The sequence below is a fragment of the Lepidochelys kempii genome, chromosome 7, assembly GCF_965140265.1.
Source record: "Lepidochelys kempii isolate rLepKem1 chromosome 7, rLepKem1.hap2, whole genome shotgun sequence".
Lineage (NCBI taxonomy): Eukaryota > Metazoa > Chordata > Testudines > Cheloniidae > Lepidochelys > Lepidochelys kempii.
In genome coordinates this window covers 81,651,158-81,668,827 of record NC_133262.1, presented here as the reverse complement: position 1 = coordinate 81,668,827, position 17,670 = coordinate 81,651,158, and the positions used below count along the sequence as shown (strand labels likewise).

Genomic DNA, 17,670 nt, shown 5'->3' with positions numbered 1-17,670 from the left:
GGGCTTTATACTATAGTAAGAGAACTGATACACTGGAGATAATCCAGGGAGATTACAAAAAAGATTATTGATCAAATCCTGAGGTCAGTGACAGTTTAGCTCGAGAAAAGATGCTGCAGGATTTGTCCCTTCATGTCCTACCAGGATGGACAGAAGTACTCTAACTGGAGAAGTGAAGTTCTGAAAAGACACAGCAATCTGCTCTATACAATATCACAGCCTGATCCATTTATATGTACTTGCAAGAAAGTTACTAAAAATTCTCTCTTACCTTTAACAGTTAGACAAGCAATGCTAGAGACAGTGCCATATTTATTGCTTGCAGTACATGTGAAATTCCCAGAATCTTCTGAAAACACCTCAGCAATTACCAAAGTGCAAATGTCCTCTGAAATTCATCAGCAGAAATATTAGTGTTTTATAGCCCACTGTAAGTGAACTCATGCTAATGAAACACATAAAGGCCTTGCCTACATTAGGACATTTTCTAAAAATTTCCCCACTACTGCTAAGAGTGATTTAGCTTCACCAGTGTTAACAATGTTGGCAGCCCTAGCATAAGTTGGCTACCAGCTGTCATTGGCAGATCTGCAGCAATTGGTGTCCCATCTATAATAGGGCTCTAACATTGCTTGCACAAGTGAAGCTGAACAGGTGATAGCAATATTGGGAACATTTTCTAAAATGTCCTTACTAGGGATGCCAACTTTGTATTTAAAACCCAGACACTCCAGCAGGAGTGCTAGAACCTCCCCCGGCCCACCCCCCCAGCCCAGGGCACCCCATGTTCTCCCCATGCCCCTCCCCATTCCACGTTACCTGGGGGCGGGAGAGGTGCTCTGTCCTCCCTTGCGCCGGCTCCCCCCAGCATGTTCGGCCGCCCTCCCTGGCAGCCAGGCCTGAGTGGGGAGTGGGAGGGAGCTGCTCCCGGTTGCTGCTCTGTGCAGTGTGGCCAGCTGCTTGGGAGAGAGCCTGGCTGGGGAGGGGTGGCAGTGGCAGCCTACTGCCTGCCAGGGCTCGGCTTCCGGGGACAGGAATAGGGTTGCCAGATGTCCGCTTTTCAACCAGAACACCCGGTTTAAAAGGGACCTGGCGGCTCTGGTCGGCTCTGCTGACTGGGCCGTTAAAAGTGTGGTCGGCAGTGCAGCAGGGGCCTGGGTCTAAGGCAGGCTCCCTGCCTGCCCTAGCTCCGTGTGGCTCCAGGAAGCAGCTGCCAGGTCCCTTCAGCCCCTAGGCGCATGGGCTGCCAGGGAGGCTCTGCACGCTGTCCCCACCCCCAGTGCCGGCTCTACAGCTCACATTGGCCGGGAACCACGACCAATGGGCGATGCGGAGGCGGCACCTGTGGGTGGGAGGGCTGCATGTGGAACCTCTCTAGCCACCCATGAGCCTAGGGGCTGAAGGGACCTGGCGGACGCTTCCTGGGAGCTGCGGTAAGCGCCGCCGGGATCCCGCACACCAACCCCCTCCCCCAGCCCAGAGTCCCCTCCCGCACCCAAACTCCCTCCCAGAGCCCGCACCCTGCATCCCCTCAACACCCAGCCCTGAGCCCCCTCCTATACCCCAAACTCCTCATCCCCAGCCCCACTCCAGAGCCTGCACCCCCAGCTGGAGTCCTCACCACCCGCCCTGCACCTCAATACCCTGCCCCATCCTGGAGCCCTCTCCAGCATCCTGAACCCCTCATTTCTGGCCCCACCTGGAGCCCGCACCCACAGCCCATACTCCCCCTCACACCGCAACCCCCTGCCCCAGCTCAGAGCCCCGTCCCACGCCCCAAAGCCCTCATCCCCAGCCCCACCTCAGAGCCTGCACCCCCAGCTGGAGCCCTCACCCCCCTCCCACACCCCAATCCCCTGTCCCAACCGAGTGAAAGCGAGTGAGGGTGGGGGAGAGCAGCAATGGAGGGAGGGGGTATGGGGCGAGCGGGAGTGGGGCCTCGGAGAAGGGGCAGGGCATGGGCAGGGCCACGGGGAAGGGGCGTTCGGTTTTGTGCCATTAGAAAGTTGGCAACCCTAGACAGGAGACAAGCATGCCAGGGGGGACATGCTCAGTCACTGTCCCCGGAAGCTGAGCCTGGGCGGGGAGCAGCCTGCCACTGCTGCCCCTTCCCTGCCAGGTTCTCTCCCAGGCAGCTGCTCTGGTCCCACCCCTTCCACTCCCTGCCTGGGCCAGCTGCTGTGGGGGGGACTCGACCCTGTATGTGCACCCCCCAACGCGTCGCCTAACCATACTTTCGGTGTCTGGTTACTGCTTCTGACCGGACATTGCCAGGTGCCCCTTTCGACTGGACTTTCGAGTCGAAAACTGGACACCTGGCATTCTTAGTCCCTACTATATACAAGGCCAGAAAACAAGCTCCCCTTCACTAAGGAGCTTAAAATTGAATTTAAGCAAATACAATGGGCCAAATTTTTCCAGACTACCGCAAAAAGGCTCTTAAGGCCCTAAGATAGGTGGAAAAATGGGTGCAGTTAGCTGGAAACAGTTTTGGTAGGATCATCCCCTGTGGTGAAAAAACAAAGACCAAACCTACACTTAGGTCCTGACTTTCAAATTTACAGGTACAATTTTGCACATGGAGTGAACTGTCACCCACATCAGAAAGTCACTCTTTCTGTACCATGGAGACTCGTTGTGGGCACCAAATTCTGAATACAAATTTGGTAACTTGGTTTGAAAATGAAATCTGTGACTATGCTGTTCCTGGCTGACCAGTGTCTGACATGTCCTGGCAGCTGCCGCAAGATGATAAATACCCATCATGGTAGGATTGTTTGTATTTAGTCAAGTTTGGATAGCATTTCAAGATTATAGAAGTCTGGGCTGACAAAGTTTTCTTCAAGGACCAGTGAAGGTTTTACTGTTGCTTTGTAAGAACTTTGCCAGGAAGAACAGGTGATCAATCTTCTATTAGTATCTTGTGGGGGGACAGACCATGCCACATTTTGATTTGTTAACCCTTTGTACTTATTGGGAGAATCCAGTAGCAGTACAGAGGTTACTTGCCAATGATGGTAACAGAATGATAGTTTATTATAATGCTAGTTTGTCGTATTATAGTACCTAGCTTATGCTAAGATTTGCCAACCACTGCTTATGTGGAAATCCAGATTCTTTTTGAATGAGCAGTGGATGATGAGTCAGTGGCAACTGCACCCAGCTGATTACCTGCTAACAACTGCTTCACATTAAGCAGTGATACCACTAGCTGATAAATGATGGCATTGGTAGATTCTGGTGGAAGTTCCATCTAGTCATTCCTGAGCTGACGTGAAAGCTATTGTGGAGCAGGAGAAAATGTAGGAATCCACAGGGATTTGTTGGAGACCTTAAAACAAAACAAAAAACCTCTCTGCAAGGGGCTGATGTTAAACTTCTTATTTATAAAAATGACAGTTAAAAATAGTGATTCAGTAATTTACGGCTACTTTCTCAGGTGCAGGGAACTTTCTGTTTTCAAATAGGCACCTTTATTCTTTAATAGTTAGAGCAGAGACTTCCTTATGGGGAAGCAATCACAAATTCCAAATCTTCTGCGTTTTTGTATGTTTATTTTTGTATTTCTAAATTACACTGTGAAGGGTAGCCCATGCTCAGCCCTGGCCCCTGACATTGGCAAATCCAGCCACTGAGAGGATTCTCTGATGTCAGGGGTCGAATGTCTGATGTGGCACTCTCAGATTTCATTTGTTGGGGGCTGGGGAGGTAAGAGGGAATAGCTGACATGGCTAAACATCTGAGACAATGCTCCCTGACTGGCAAACTGGATAAAAATAGTCTATTCCTACATCATCTGATGTACATCTGACCCCAAGAAAATAGGGGACCTTAATACAGACTATTCCATTCATGTTTAGCCTGTGAGAAAGAATACTTGGGTCCCAGGTCAGGTCACATCAGAACAGAGTGGAGGCCTTATTGTTTTCTTCTAAAATGAGAGAAGTTATTTTGTTTTAGTGGGTTTTCTCTTTTTCAGAGCTTCTATACTTTCACCTTTATGGAACACTGTACAGTAAATATTTGCATAACAGCTAAATGGATAAAAGAAAAGTCTATGTGAAATTTACTTTTTGCATTCAAATACAGAAATTTGCACCCAGAAAAAAACTGCAACCATGAGTAAACATTACCACCGACCTTATTTGTTTTCATTGTTATCATTCTTTTTATCTTATCCGACTAAATTCTCATGTTTATATAATCCTAAAGAAATAAAATGATAGATTATATTTACCTGGCTCAGTCATAGATCGAGGTTCTAAAGGGGAAAAACAATAGCAAAATAATTATTGGATTAAATATATGATTTATTTTATGAATATGCTTCATTTTTCTCACTATGACCCACTATGAAGTGATGTCTCAATTCTCCATTTACTGTAACATACCTTGCAATATAAATTTCTGTTGATGTGCCAGCAAAAAACCTGACTTTTTAGTGTCAAGAGAATAGCAAATCCATAAAGTGCATTCTCCTGCTCTGGGCTGGTCAACAGAGAGTAATGTTCCAATTAACTCTTTAAAAACAGCAGAAAGACATTATCCACATTTTAAAAATAGTTGTTTGTAAGTCCATATGTATACATACACCTGAAATTTTACTGTTTATTTACCACAAATGTGTGGAGTTAGTGTGTGAATGAGGTTAACTGCATAGGCAAATAGGTAGCTAGCAGTCCATAAACACCAATATACTAGGGGTTAACATTAAAGATTAAACACATCTTAGTTGATGGGATTATACAGAAATGGAGTAGGAGACAAATAGAGAAAGAAGACAGACAAACCAGGAAACAGGCAAAGGAGGAGTAGAGGGAGATGGAAGCAAAAGAAAGCAGTAACAGAACTCAAAGAAACTATGTAAGGATAGGAAGACAAAGGAATATTTGGTCGCAAACTCAAGAGAAACAAAAACAAAAAACAAACAAATAGAAATTGTGATTGCTTGTGGCCCCACTCTAAAGTGCAGTCATATGGGAAAAGCCATAATCTGGCCCTTTATATGTAGGTGAAATCAGCATATAGAATCACAGGCACTGACTTTCTGATTTCCTCGGGAGTGCTCAACCCTGCTCCGCCCCAGGCCCTGCCCCCCACTCCACCCCTTCCCCCAAAACCCCATCCCCTCCCGCCTCTTTCTGCCCCCACTTCACCCCGCCCCGCCTCTTCCCTCCCCATTCTGCCCCCTCCCCTGAACACATCCTGTCCTCACTCTGCCTCTTCCTGACTCCACTCTTCCCTCTCCTCCCCAGTACCTCCTGCCCGTCACTGAACAGCTGATCAGTGGTGGGCAGGAGGTGCTGTGCGGGAGGGGGAGGAGTTGATTGGCAGGGTCTGCTGGTGGGTGCTGAGCACCCAGTATTCTTTTTTTGTGGGTGCTCCAGCCCCAGAGCACCCACGGAGTCAGCGCCTATGTATAGAGTGTTACAGTGATGTCTCCAAGGACTTGTGTCTACTCTGTCCATTCAGGAAATCAGTCTGAATATGTAGGACTGGTTAGACTGGAATCATTTCCCAGTCCTTCCTCAGTAAACCCCACGATAAAACAATGTGAATTCTGACAACTAAATTCTAAATCAGAACTTCAGAATTGGGGCCCACTAGCAAGGACTCTACTTGTCACATAATGATGTAGATTATCTTCCACAGATGTAAAGGAGAGCAAGCTTTACCCCATGGGAGAGCACACAGTCTTTGCATTGCTGTTCATACCACATTCAGGCATTCTGCCACAGGACACCAATTTTAAATTGCAAATAGCACCTACTGAGGAGATGCTCTGAATGAGTACAGCCCCTTCGCTACACCCTTCCGTGAAGCACCACCCACTCTTTGAGGCAACACTGGCTCCTTGAGGGATCCCAGAGAAGTGAGACTTGTGTGTATCTTGAGCCAATGCAACACTACTGCTGATGAGGACTCTGGTCTGTTAGCATAAACCACAGTTTAATATAGCTCTATACATTGTAACCAAACAGTCCAAGAGCAAATATGTCCGAATTTTTGTTTAAATGTCTATAATATGGCACACAAACCATTTCCATGCAGGAAACATACTTTTTTGTAATATTCTAAAATCTGGAGAATCTTGTATTAATGTCCCTTCTCTGTACCATTCAACCTTTGGAGAAGGAGCTCCTTTCACCCTGCACTCAAAGACAACCAGCTGACCCTCAGAAGCTGAAATATCCTGTAGCATCTAAAATATAAAAAAGATCAATACATTGTTTAATGATTCTGAAAGTAAAACTAAGTCTTTATGACTTTGCAACATATTAAAAAAAATCTGATAGACAAGAATGCTGTAGATTTCCTTTTTTGCTATATAGCAACAGTAGGAAACAATGTTTTAAGTTATGTATGCATAAAAATTAGTTGACTTGTTTCATTTTGAAATGTGTATTCAAAACAAATTACCTTTGTAAACACAGGAGCAGCTATTAAGGGTCTTCCATCCAATCCTTGCAAATAATTAGTGGGGCTTTGTCTCTGGAGGTTAAGAGACATGCAATGGTGAAGTTTAGATATACAATGGGTATTATGCAGTAGACAAGAGAAACATACGATATCCCTCACACTTCAAATGGAATCTGCTGAAAAGTCAGAAGGCTCATTACCAGTCTATTTACATGTTACCTTGAAAGTGTTTTGTGTTCACAAGTTTATAACTGTTCCCTTCTCCAATAAATTCTGAGGAATTTATTTAGTTCAGGATAGTTATTACCAAATTAACAGGGAACATCCTCAAGTTGTTGCTATACTGAAATGTCCTTGCAGTTATATCAGTCCTTGCTTGACTGGCTACTGTACATCACTCTGCTCTGATTGGCTACTGTCCTCAGAACTTGGTCCATTTACCCATAACAAATGGCTGCCTCAGCATCTCACTTGACCCTTTCATAGCCCTACCCCACATAACCCCAATCCTGTCGCTATCTACTCATGTTTCTCCTCTGTGTCCCTTGAAAAAAGCGTATTCCCCACACCCTGCCCTCTGACCACCAACCCTGTATCTATTCTAGCATTTAAAAAACATGTATAAAATACATCTGCAGTTGTACCAGTAGTAGCAGCAGTGGGCGTGCCAGCATAGGTAAAACTCTAGAGATATGCCGAGCTCTTAAGCACATTGTGCTGTCTAATCCTGGTCATAGCAAGTCTTCTTGACAGTGGTAAAAATGCTGGGAGCTGGCAGAGCCCTGAGCTAGTGCTCCCACATTGTCACTGCTGGTGGGACCGACGAGGTGTTACTAATCGCAGAAAACATTTTAGAAAAAAGACTAGGGCTAAAGAGTAATTCCTCTGACTCGCTGAGACAGTCCATAATGAGATTTGTCTCTCAGTAACTGGACAACTATATCTTAGCATGTGCACTTCTAAATTTAAAATAAAATAAATAAAATAAACAATGGATTGATATGGCAGATTTGATTATACCACAGTTAAGCATAGTAACATGCAGATCTTTAAACATAATATACAAAAGTTTTCTTCTAAAACTACTGGCTGTTCATTTTTAAAAGTATGTTGAATGAGTTAATCTCCAAACTGGATAGGGAGCTTTATAGGCTGAAAGATAGGCTTTCCACACAAAAATCTTAGGAGAAATCCTATCCCCATTTAAGTCAATGGAGTTTTGCCATTGATTTCCATGGGGGACCCCTTGACTCTCCAGTCCAAACTTCGGATTGCAGGTAGGAAAATATATTCTACCCAGGTCCGGATTAACCATTAGGCTAGTAAGGCTATAGCCTTAGGCCCAACTATTTTTTAGGCCCTACTGGTCTGGCAGGGGGTGCAGGCAGGGCCGGGGGAGGGGGAGAGGGGGCGGAGAGTGAGCTTCCTCATGTAGCCCTACTGGAGCACTTCCCTTTCAGCAGGAAAGGCAAAGCAGCCCCCTGTGGCTAGGAAGGAGCTCAGCCAGCAGCCATCACCAGCTGGAGGAACACACTGCCAGGTATCCGCTTAACACTGGTGACCGGACACTAAAAATCCAGTTACCATGGGAACCCATGCCAGCTATGGGTGTAGTTTAAGCAGGTATTATTCCCCCACCCCCAATTTCTCCAGAGCTCTGCTTAGCTGTCAGGGAGGGAAGAGGCTCCCTCTGTCCCTCTCCTCTGCTGAGGCTGACAGACAGCTCCAGGAAGCTTCCTCCTGGGTCCTAGTGCCTGTAACCATCATCTTTTATGTGTGCTGGGTCCCGTTTCTGGACAACTGGTGAGTGCCTATGGGAGGGCAGGGCAAGGGGCTGGCGGGGGAAGAGCCAGTACCAGAGCGGTAGGGTGGGCAGCTTGCACAGAATCTGCACAAACTCTATCCCGCTCCAGGCAGAACTATTGCCCCTCCCATGTATAAGGAATAAATGCCCACACATTTGTAGGAAAAACAAAACAAAACATCCCATTCTGGATACCAGTACTTTAACTTTTACAGAACCTTCCATCGAGGGGCTTCAGATTTATGATACACTGTATTCAATACTGTATTGAACTGTATTAAAAAGCAAAGAAATCCAATCTTTTTCTTTGATGTATTTTTCTGCACTGGGATGCACAGGGAACCAAGCTATTTCCTTATGATCAGCCTAGTTCCACAGGCCAATGCATCTTTGTACTTTTAAGGAGTTGCAAAAGTACTGGAGGAAGCTCAACACACAATGTTGAAGTTTTCTCCCTCCCCTCTCCCTCAGGATTTTAAATCCACTTCTTAGCAGGCTATGATAGAAAGACTGGCTGAATAGACTAAAGGCAAATTCTGTCCATTTGCTGGTACTCTAGCAGTTCAATCCATCATAAAAGTATCTCACATTTAATTTCTTTTGAGTTTCATTCCAATAACTTAAAGTTAAATAAACCTGAAGTTAGTCCTCATTTTTCTGCCCCTAAAACTAACTTCTTTCCCAAGTGGAAAATGTTGGGTAAGCATGGAATGTGATTTGAGAAGGGAATGAGAACACAGGCCAATTCCTGCTGACAGGTACACCTGTGTAGCTTTATTGACTTCAGGGAGAACAGATTTTTGCACAAGAATAGATTTTGGTCCCTTCTGCTTTTTCACACCTGATATAAGTGGAATCTCATTCACTTTCCTCCCCTAAACTCTGAGCACTTTAAGGAAAAAAATAAGCAAGGTCTGATTGATTTACACACGCAAATGAAACAGAAACACCAGCCTTAAACAAACACCAGACCTGATGTAACAAGGGTGTCACTACAGCAGCCTTGGTTGGACTGTTCTTTTGAAAGATCCCTAATGGTTCTTTTAAGATGCTGATTTTCAGTGAAGTCTTCTTGTTCAGGGGGGCAGAGAACACAACAGGGAATAGCTCTGTTTTGTCAGTTCCTAGTCATTCAAAAGCTCAAAGGCTTTAGATTGTTTGTTTAATCTTTTTACAGTGATTTTGAAGAGCTAACATAGTACAGAAGTGCTAAATATTATGACTGGGCAACCATCTAAAGATCTGTGTCCCTTCTAGCTGTTACCTTTTTCTTACAGAAAGCTTAAAACAAACAAATGCAAACCATAAGAGGCTGGTGCACACAGAATCATGCTTAAAAAACCTCATGTCAGAGCTGGTGATCACCCATTCTAGATAATACAGGGGACTGGACTAGATGACCTCTTGAGGTCCCTTCAAGTCCGATGATTCTATTCTATGATTCTAATTGTGGAAGAGCTTGGTGACAGAATGGCCTGATGTGGTGAATCACTGGAGATTAACGACACAAACTGGGTATCATCCCACAAATAATATTTGGGTTCAATGTCAAAACAGTAATTCATTGTCCTCAGCCAGTGCAACACTGGGAGGCAGCTTTCAGCGCAAGACAGCTTAAAATACAATGCCACCCAATGTAATTTTCCCACTATTACTTCCTCTACTTTAGTGGATTTTACACTTGCGTGGTGTTCTTGTACATAATAAAAGCTGACTGCCTTCCAGACTGCAGTCAGAGTGAGATAGGGATGTGGTGTAGAGTCCATAGCTTGGGGGAAACGCCTGCAGGGCTTGGCTTTGCCCTGTGCCATGCACTGAGCTGAGGGTAGAAGCACAAGGTTAAAAGAGGTGAGCAGGATGGAGAATATTGCAGTGTGTATCCTCATATAGATGAACACTTCACTACCTAGGAGGAAGGATGCCTAAGCCCTGGTCTACACTAGGAGTTTAGGTCGAATTTAGCAGCATTAAATCAATGTAAACCTGCACCCGTCCACATGATGAAGCCCTTTTTTCGACTTAAAGGGCTCTTAAAATCGATTTCCTTAATCCACCTCTGACAAGTGGATTAGTGCTTAAATCGGCCTTGCCGGGTCGAATTTGGGGTACTGGGGATGCAATTAGACGGTATTGGCCTCCGGGAGCTATCCCAGAGTGCTCTATTGTGACCGCTCTGGACAGCACTCTCAACTTAGATGCACTGGCCCGGTAGACAGGAAAAGGCCCGTGAACTTTTGAATTTCAATTTCCTGTTTGCATGGTCACCTGCAGCTTGCCACACTGGTCAGAGCTCATCAGCAGAGGTGACCGTGCAGAGCTCATCAGCAGAGGTGACCATGATGGAGTCCCAGAATTGCAAAAGAGCTCCAACATGGACCGAACGGGAGGTACGGGATCTGATCGCTGTATGGGGAGAGGAATCCGTGCTATCAGAACTCCGTCACAGTTGCCACAGTTGCCTCGGTACTGTGGACACACTCCGCAGACTACATGCACTTAGAGCACTTGTGTGGGGACACACACAATCAACTGTATAAAACCGCTTTCTACAAAACTGACTTCTATAAATTCGACCTAATTTCGTAGTGTAGACATACCCTAAGAGAAGGACAGTGCAGCATCCCTCGTGCTACCTCTTACTCAGAAGTATCTGTTTGAAGAATTGAGTGTAGTGAGAGTAGAATAAACATTTTAAATTTAAATAAATAAATAATATGTAAATATGTATGTAGCTAAATATTTGATGACTTCATAATTTTTTTTGCAATATGTAATTCATACTTTGGCCCTTCACTCCCATTAGCCTGAGGCCCCTCATAACCTTAATCCAGCCCTGATTCCACCATGAGTTTTCTTTCTAAATTTGTTAAGCACTCTTACTAAATTTGAAGACTTTAGTTTTACTTATTGAACAGCCCATTTAAGCAAAATTAAATAAATGTATATAAATCATTGCTCACAGTTACAACTACAGCCCACCTTGTAAAATGGCTGTATGATAGGCAAAAAGCCCCCGTGATTTCTAATCAAATCAATACAGTGGTTCTTTACTAAGAAAAAATGGAACAAAGAACAAGAGAAATTGGAGAAGTGTTTGCCTGAATTTCTTGTTAATGAACTATAAATTGAAAAACCATTCAGGTATTGTGTACCAAAGAAACACAAAACACATTTGGTTTTCCTTCATAAAATTATTCTACAAAGGGAGATGGCTACACAGGCTTTATAGCAGCATGCAAGGGGAATCCTTAGCAGGCTGAATTGTGACCAGCTTTATGTTAAGTGTGCTTTGTGTTACTAGAATGTCACAAAGTAGATTTAGTGGGGGTAGCAAACTGCATAGAACTTGCAAGGAGGAGCACAGGTTGCAGGAGGGAAGAGTTTGGAGGCAGTACGAGTAGGGTTTTTTGACTGGAAGACCCATTGAAAAGGGATCGTGGTGGCTCTGGTCAACACTGCGGACCAGGCCATTAAAAGTTCAGTTGGCTGCCCACAGTGGAGCAGGCAGGGTGCCTGCCCAGCTCCGCGCAGCTCCCAGAAAGCTGCCAGCATCTCCCTGTGGTTCCTAGGATTATTGGATGCCAGGGGAGCTCCGCGCACTGCTTTCCCCTCTCTCCCCAGCGCTGGCTCCACAGTTCCCGGACAATGGGAGCTGTTGGGGTGGCGCTTGCAGGCAGGGACAGTGTGCAGACTGCAGAACCACCTGGCAGTGCCTCCGCCTAGGAGCCAGACATGCCGGCAGCTTCCCGGGAGCTACCTGAGGTAAGTGCTGCCAAGAGCCCACACCCCAAACCTCCTCCCATGCCCCAACCCCCTACTCCAGCCCTGAGCCCCCTCCTGCAATCTGAACCCCTCGGCCCTAGCCCGGAGTCCCCTCCGACACCCTGAACCCCTCATTTCTGGCCCCACTTTGGAGCCTGTGCCACCTGCCCAGAGCTCGTACCCCCTCCCACATCCCAACATCCTGCCCCAGCCTGGAGCCCCCTCCCACACTCTGAACCCTTTGGCCCCTACCCTGAGCCCAAAGTCCCTCCTGCACCCCATACTCCTCATCGCCAGCCCCACCCCAGACCCCTCATCCCCAGCTGGAGCTCTCACCCACTCTTGTACCCCAATCTCGTGCCTCAGCCCAGTGAAAATGAGCGAGGGTGGGGGAGAGCGAGCGATGGGGCGGGGGCGGATGGAGTGAGCAAGGGCGGAGCCTCAGAGAAGGGGCATGATGGGGCGTGGCAAGGGCATTAGGTTTTCTGCAAATAGGGAGTTGGCAACCCTAGTTACGAAGAAGCCAGTTTGTGTGCATGTGACTAGAATGATAGCTACAGTTGCTTTTCTGTAAATAATTTTCATAATAAAAAGCCTGTTTAGTTTTACAGTCATGAGTTCTTTCGTGGCATTACCTAGTATGCAGTATGAAAAACAATGGGGTTCAGGATCCAGACTAGGATATTTAACCTGGAGAAAAGAAGTTGATCTGTAGAAGACTGATAACGGTAGTAATCTTCCTAGGTATGCTGTTGCCTGTGTACCACTAAACCTTTTAAAAAGAGTTGTTTGACTATGTTAACCCTAAAAAAGAGGATTGAATTCTTCATTACAGGCATTGTATCTGCCATGGGTACTGCAGCAAGGCAAATCCATGTAGGCTGCCTCAGAGGTCGGCTCCTTTTAAGTGAGCGTTCCGATTTACAAAATACTTAGGGGGTGTTAATTCTTAGAAATTTAAATCATACATGTGACCTTCATCTGCCAAAGCAAACAGATTTACAGAGGTGGAATACCTCAGCACTGACCTTAGTCAGCTGGGTGAGTGGAATCAAAATGAAAATATCATGCTGCTGGCAGAGTTTCTCTAATCTACATTGCATAACTTGCTGACGAAAACTTGATATACAATTCCTTTCTGGGGGAGGAGAAATAGCCCAAAATCAGTATAATTAAATTTTCAGTTTCACTGGAGAGAGGAGGCTTTCAAATTTCAAAGGCAGTCTCTTACAAGCCAACAAAATTGAAACTGATGACTTTTTCTGGACAACTGATGGACTTGCTTGCATGCCCCAGGCAATGCTGTCAAAGCTGGGTTCACTCAAAGGACCTGTTCTTGTTGAAGTCAACAGCAAATTCCCATTAGTTCAGTGATTTAGCATTGGACGTTACCAGCCTAATTCCAGGAAATGGAGAAATTTACCATGGTACAGCAGACCTCATTTTTATATAGGCATCTAAAATCCGTGTTGACTGATATCTTGAAAATGTCTGATAAAGAGCTGAAAAGTATAGCAGGCTCCCCAGGGTAGTACAATCAAGATTTTTAGTTCATCAGAATTTAAGAGTGAGGAGTGTGACCCAAGGACTACTTGATGGCCACTGGCAGACAGGGAACAGGGGTACATAGGGTTACAGGTATCCCCTGGGTTCACCAAAAGAGGTCATGTAAGGTCTCTACTGAAAGCATGTGTCACATTCATCGTCATAATTATTGTGAAATGTATCTGCAGATAATGTGTAATCAGTTTTGTACATATACAGAACATTATATCCTTAAGGTCTTGTAGGTAAAGGCAGGTCACACAGAGATAGTATGCAATGAGTCAGACTTCTCCAGGCAGGAGATAGGAGATACTTATCTCCCTGGCTGACCATTGTGTATTGTGTATTTTACAATGGAAGTCTATTTGCATATTAATTCAAATGCTTATGAATAGATTGCAAGTGCTGGAGGAAAAAACAACAGAGGGGTTATCCTGTTTACAAGTACAGATAATGAACTTTTAGGGGTGTAACTGGGGGAAACAGAGGTGCACTGGGCATCCTTCAGTCTGGGCAGAGAAACTGGCAATGGGCTTGATCTTATGAAAGGAGGATCTCAGCCATCTTGGCTGAAAACACTGGAGAAAGGATTTGGGGTAAGCCATGCTATATGAGGCTAAGGAATGTCCCGTGAATTAAGTTTAGGCTCTAGAAAGCATGTTATGATTTTGTTTTATATGTAACCATTTGTTTCCAATATTTTTACTTACTATAATTTGAATTTTGTTCTTTGATAATAAATGTAATCTTGTTTTCACTATAAATATATATATAAATGTGCTGTGTTAAGAAGAGTGGTGATCCTGAGTCACAGGTAGTAAGCTGATGTGTACTCTTCCTTTGGGAGTAGAGAATCTATAAATTCAGTGAGTGTTCAGTGGATCATGGGCTGGGCAGGCCTGAGGGAGGCTTCGAGGCCTTGGGGGTTAATGTGTGTCTATTGCTAACATAGACAGCAAGAATCAGGGAACTGACAAGACATCCTCATGCTAAGGTCAGGTGGTAGCGAGGGGCCTCATGACCCTAGGTATCCCTGGAAAGCATCACAGAGAGTTTTCTATACATAAGGGGCCAGATTTTTAAAGGTATTCAAGTGCCTAAAGATACAGGTAGGCATTAGGTGGGCTTTTGTAAATCCCACTGGGTAACTACCTGCATCTTTGAGTGCCCAAATATCTTTACAAATCTGGCCCAAGATGGCTAATTGTTTCACAGTAACTTGCTACTGTATACAGACTTCTTATGCAGATGTATAAACCTTTCAGTTCTTGTAAGTGAGATGTGCTAATGACTATGATGGTGAGCCTTTGGTTAACTAAACTGAGCCTCTGAGGTGAAAATGACTTACAGAAATCACAAGGTAATCTTATTTTGATAGCATATAGAAGCACATTTTCAGATGGCCTTTAATTTTGCTGAAGTAAATTGTGTATGCAACCATGGGAGCACAGTTTCTGCATTTGTGTTTGCAAACTGGACATTTGCACACCTAACTACTCAATTTGTGTTTAATGCAAGTATAAAAGTACAGAATGAAAGCCCACTCTTGAAAATGTGACCCTCAAAGTCTGTAGGAGAAAAAAGCTGATGACCAATTAAGTCGTTAGAGTCCATAGGAGGAAAACAAAACAACGGTAAGAGATTATTTTCCAGGAAAAGATGGGTGAGTGAAAACTACTTTGAATATCCTTATACACATCCTCCTCTCTGTACTGGTATAGTGTCACAGAATGAAAGGCCTGTTCCCTTGTCAATCAGAACTGATATACAGCACTTTGTCTCTTGAGAGTATGCCTCATCTATATGATTTCACATAAGAAAATGGAAAAGATAATGAAGGTGTAGAGAGTTTAACAAAGGAGGACTTGTACCTACTGTGTCTAACACCTTGGCTATTATCCATTTTACTCCCTCCTAATAGACCTAAGATGTCCAGTTAAATGGGTATCTTTACTTTGTGCTATTGTTACCACGATTTCATTGTGTAACTGCCATTATTTACATTTAACTTCCTGAAAGAAATTCAGCTCTCAGTTACAGTGGTGTACATCCAGAGTAACTCTGCTTTAAAGGAGGTTAATTCAGCTATACCGTAATATAAGTGAGAGCTGAATTTGGTGCACTATTTTGTTAGCTCATCAAGCCATAAAATATAGTAAAAATGTGTTGTACAAATAATATTTTGCCAGTGTATTTCATACCTTTCCTAAATATTATATAGGTACAATACAATACACCACTAACTATCTGTATAATGAAGTCCGGCGAAATAAATAGCTCATTTATACTCTTGGCAAAGAGTAGGCAAATAGGCTTAGACATAACATTTTAAGGAAGTTGGTCATCAAGGATTCAGTCATATCTGCTCACAACTTTTCAATTAAACAATATGGCTAGCGGTTTCCTGTACAGAGGGAAATAGTTTACTCTTAAAGGCAAATATTCTGCCTTCACAAAGGAGAAGAATTATAAGCTAAGATCAATTAGAAAACTCTAAATAGGAATATTAAAATATGAAATAATATGCTAAATAAAAACATTATAGAAACTATTTTAACACAAATCATAGCAGCGTCACTGAATTAAAATTAATTGCAATGAGTCCCATCAGGAAAAAAGAGGCTACATTATATGATATGTCTATCACATATGTGAACAATGTGAACGTGAACAAATCAGTCTGTAATGTGAAGACACTAATGAACTGATCTACAGATGCAACTGCCCTTTACTACATGGAATGTCTGACCTGGTAGAGAGTGCATGAATTCCCTCTATTGCATGAATTCCCTCTATTGGCTGAGATGGTACAGCTGCTCCTTTTGCTCATTGCCTAATAGTCTTAGCCCTGATCTACACTAGGAGTAGAGGTTGAATTTAGCTGCGTTAAATCAATTTAACCCTGCACCTGTCCACACGATGAAGCCCTTTTTTTTGACTTAGAGGGCTCTTAAAATCCATTTCCTTACTCCACCCCCGACAAGGGGATTAGCCCTGAAATCGGCCTTGCTGGGTTGAATTTGGGGTACTGTGGACGCAATTTGACAGTATTGGCCTCCGGGAGCTATCCCAGAGTGCTCCATTGTGACCACTCTGGACAGCACTCTCAACTCAGATGCACTGGCCAGGTAAAGGCCTGTGAACTTTTGAATTTCAATTTCCTGTTTGGCCAGCGTGGCAAGCTGCAGGTGAGTGCAGAGCTCGTCAGCAGAGGTGACCATGCAGAGCTCATCAGCAGAAGGGACCATGAAGGAGTCCAGAATCGCAAAAGAGCTCCAACATGGACCGAACAGGAGGTATGGGATCTGATCGCTGTATGGGGAGAGGAATCCATGCTATCAGAACTCCATTCCAGTTTTTGAAATGCCAAAACATTTGTCAAAATCTCCCAGGGCATGAAGGACAGAGGCCATAACAGGGACCTGAAGCAGTGCTACGTGGAAACTTAAGGAGCTGAGGCAAGCCTACCAGAAAACCAGAGAGGCAAACGGCCTCTCCGGGTCAGAGCCCCAAACATGCCACTTCTATGATGAGCTGCATGCCATTTTAGGGGGTTCAGCCACCACTATCCCAGTTGTGTTGTTTGACTCCTTCAGTGGAAATGGAGGCAACACAGAAGCAAGTTTTGGGGACGAGGAAGATGATGATGATGAAGTTGTAGATAGCTCACAGCAAGCAAGCGGAGAAACCAGTTTTCCTGACAGCCAGGAACTGTTTCTCACCCTGGACCTGGAGCCAGTACCCCCGGAACCCACCCAAGGCTGCCTCCCGGACCCACCAGGCAGAGAAGGGACCTCTGGTGAGTGTACCTTTTAAAATACTATACATGGTTTAAAAGCAAGCATGTTTAATGATTAATTTGCCCTGGCATTCGCGGCTCTCCTGGATGTACTCCCAAAACCTTTGCAAAAGGTTTCTGGGGAGGGCATCCTTATTCTGGCCACTGTGGTAGGACACTTTACCACTCCAGGCCAGTAGCACATACTCGGAAATCATTGTAGAACAAAGCATTGCAGTGTATGTTTGCTGGCATTCAAACAACATCGGTTCTTTATCTCTCTTTGTTATCCTCAGGAGAGTGATATCATTCATGGTCACCTGGTTGAAATAGGGTTCTTTTCTTAAAGGGTCATTCAGAG

The 17,670-nt window shown here is 44.5% G+C and overlaps 1 protein-coding gene across 1 annotated transcript in view; it reads right to left on the bottom strand.

Moving 5' to 3' along the window:
- Nucleotides 1-17,670, bottom strand: part of MYPN (myopalladin) — a 115,152-nt gene that overhangs the window by 45,043 nt on the left and 52,439 nt on the right. Inside the window, exons 6-9 of the mRNA XM_073353448.1 lie at nucleotides 6,421-6,492; nucleotides 6,061-6,202; nucleotides 4,238-4,261; nucleotides 272-388 (exon numbers count right to left, since the gene is read on the bottom strand). Of these exons, the coding sequence (XP_073209549.1) occupies nucleotides 272-388; nucleotides 4,238-4,261; nucleotides 6,061-6,202; nucleotides 6,421-6,492 (355 nt within the window). The remainder of the gene's footprint in view (nucleotides 1-271; nucleotides 389-4,237; nucleotides 4,262-6,060; nucleotides 6,203-6,420; nucleotides 6,493-17,670) is intronic.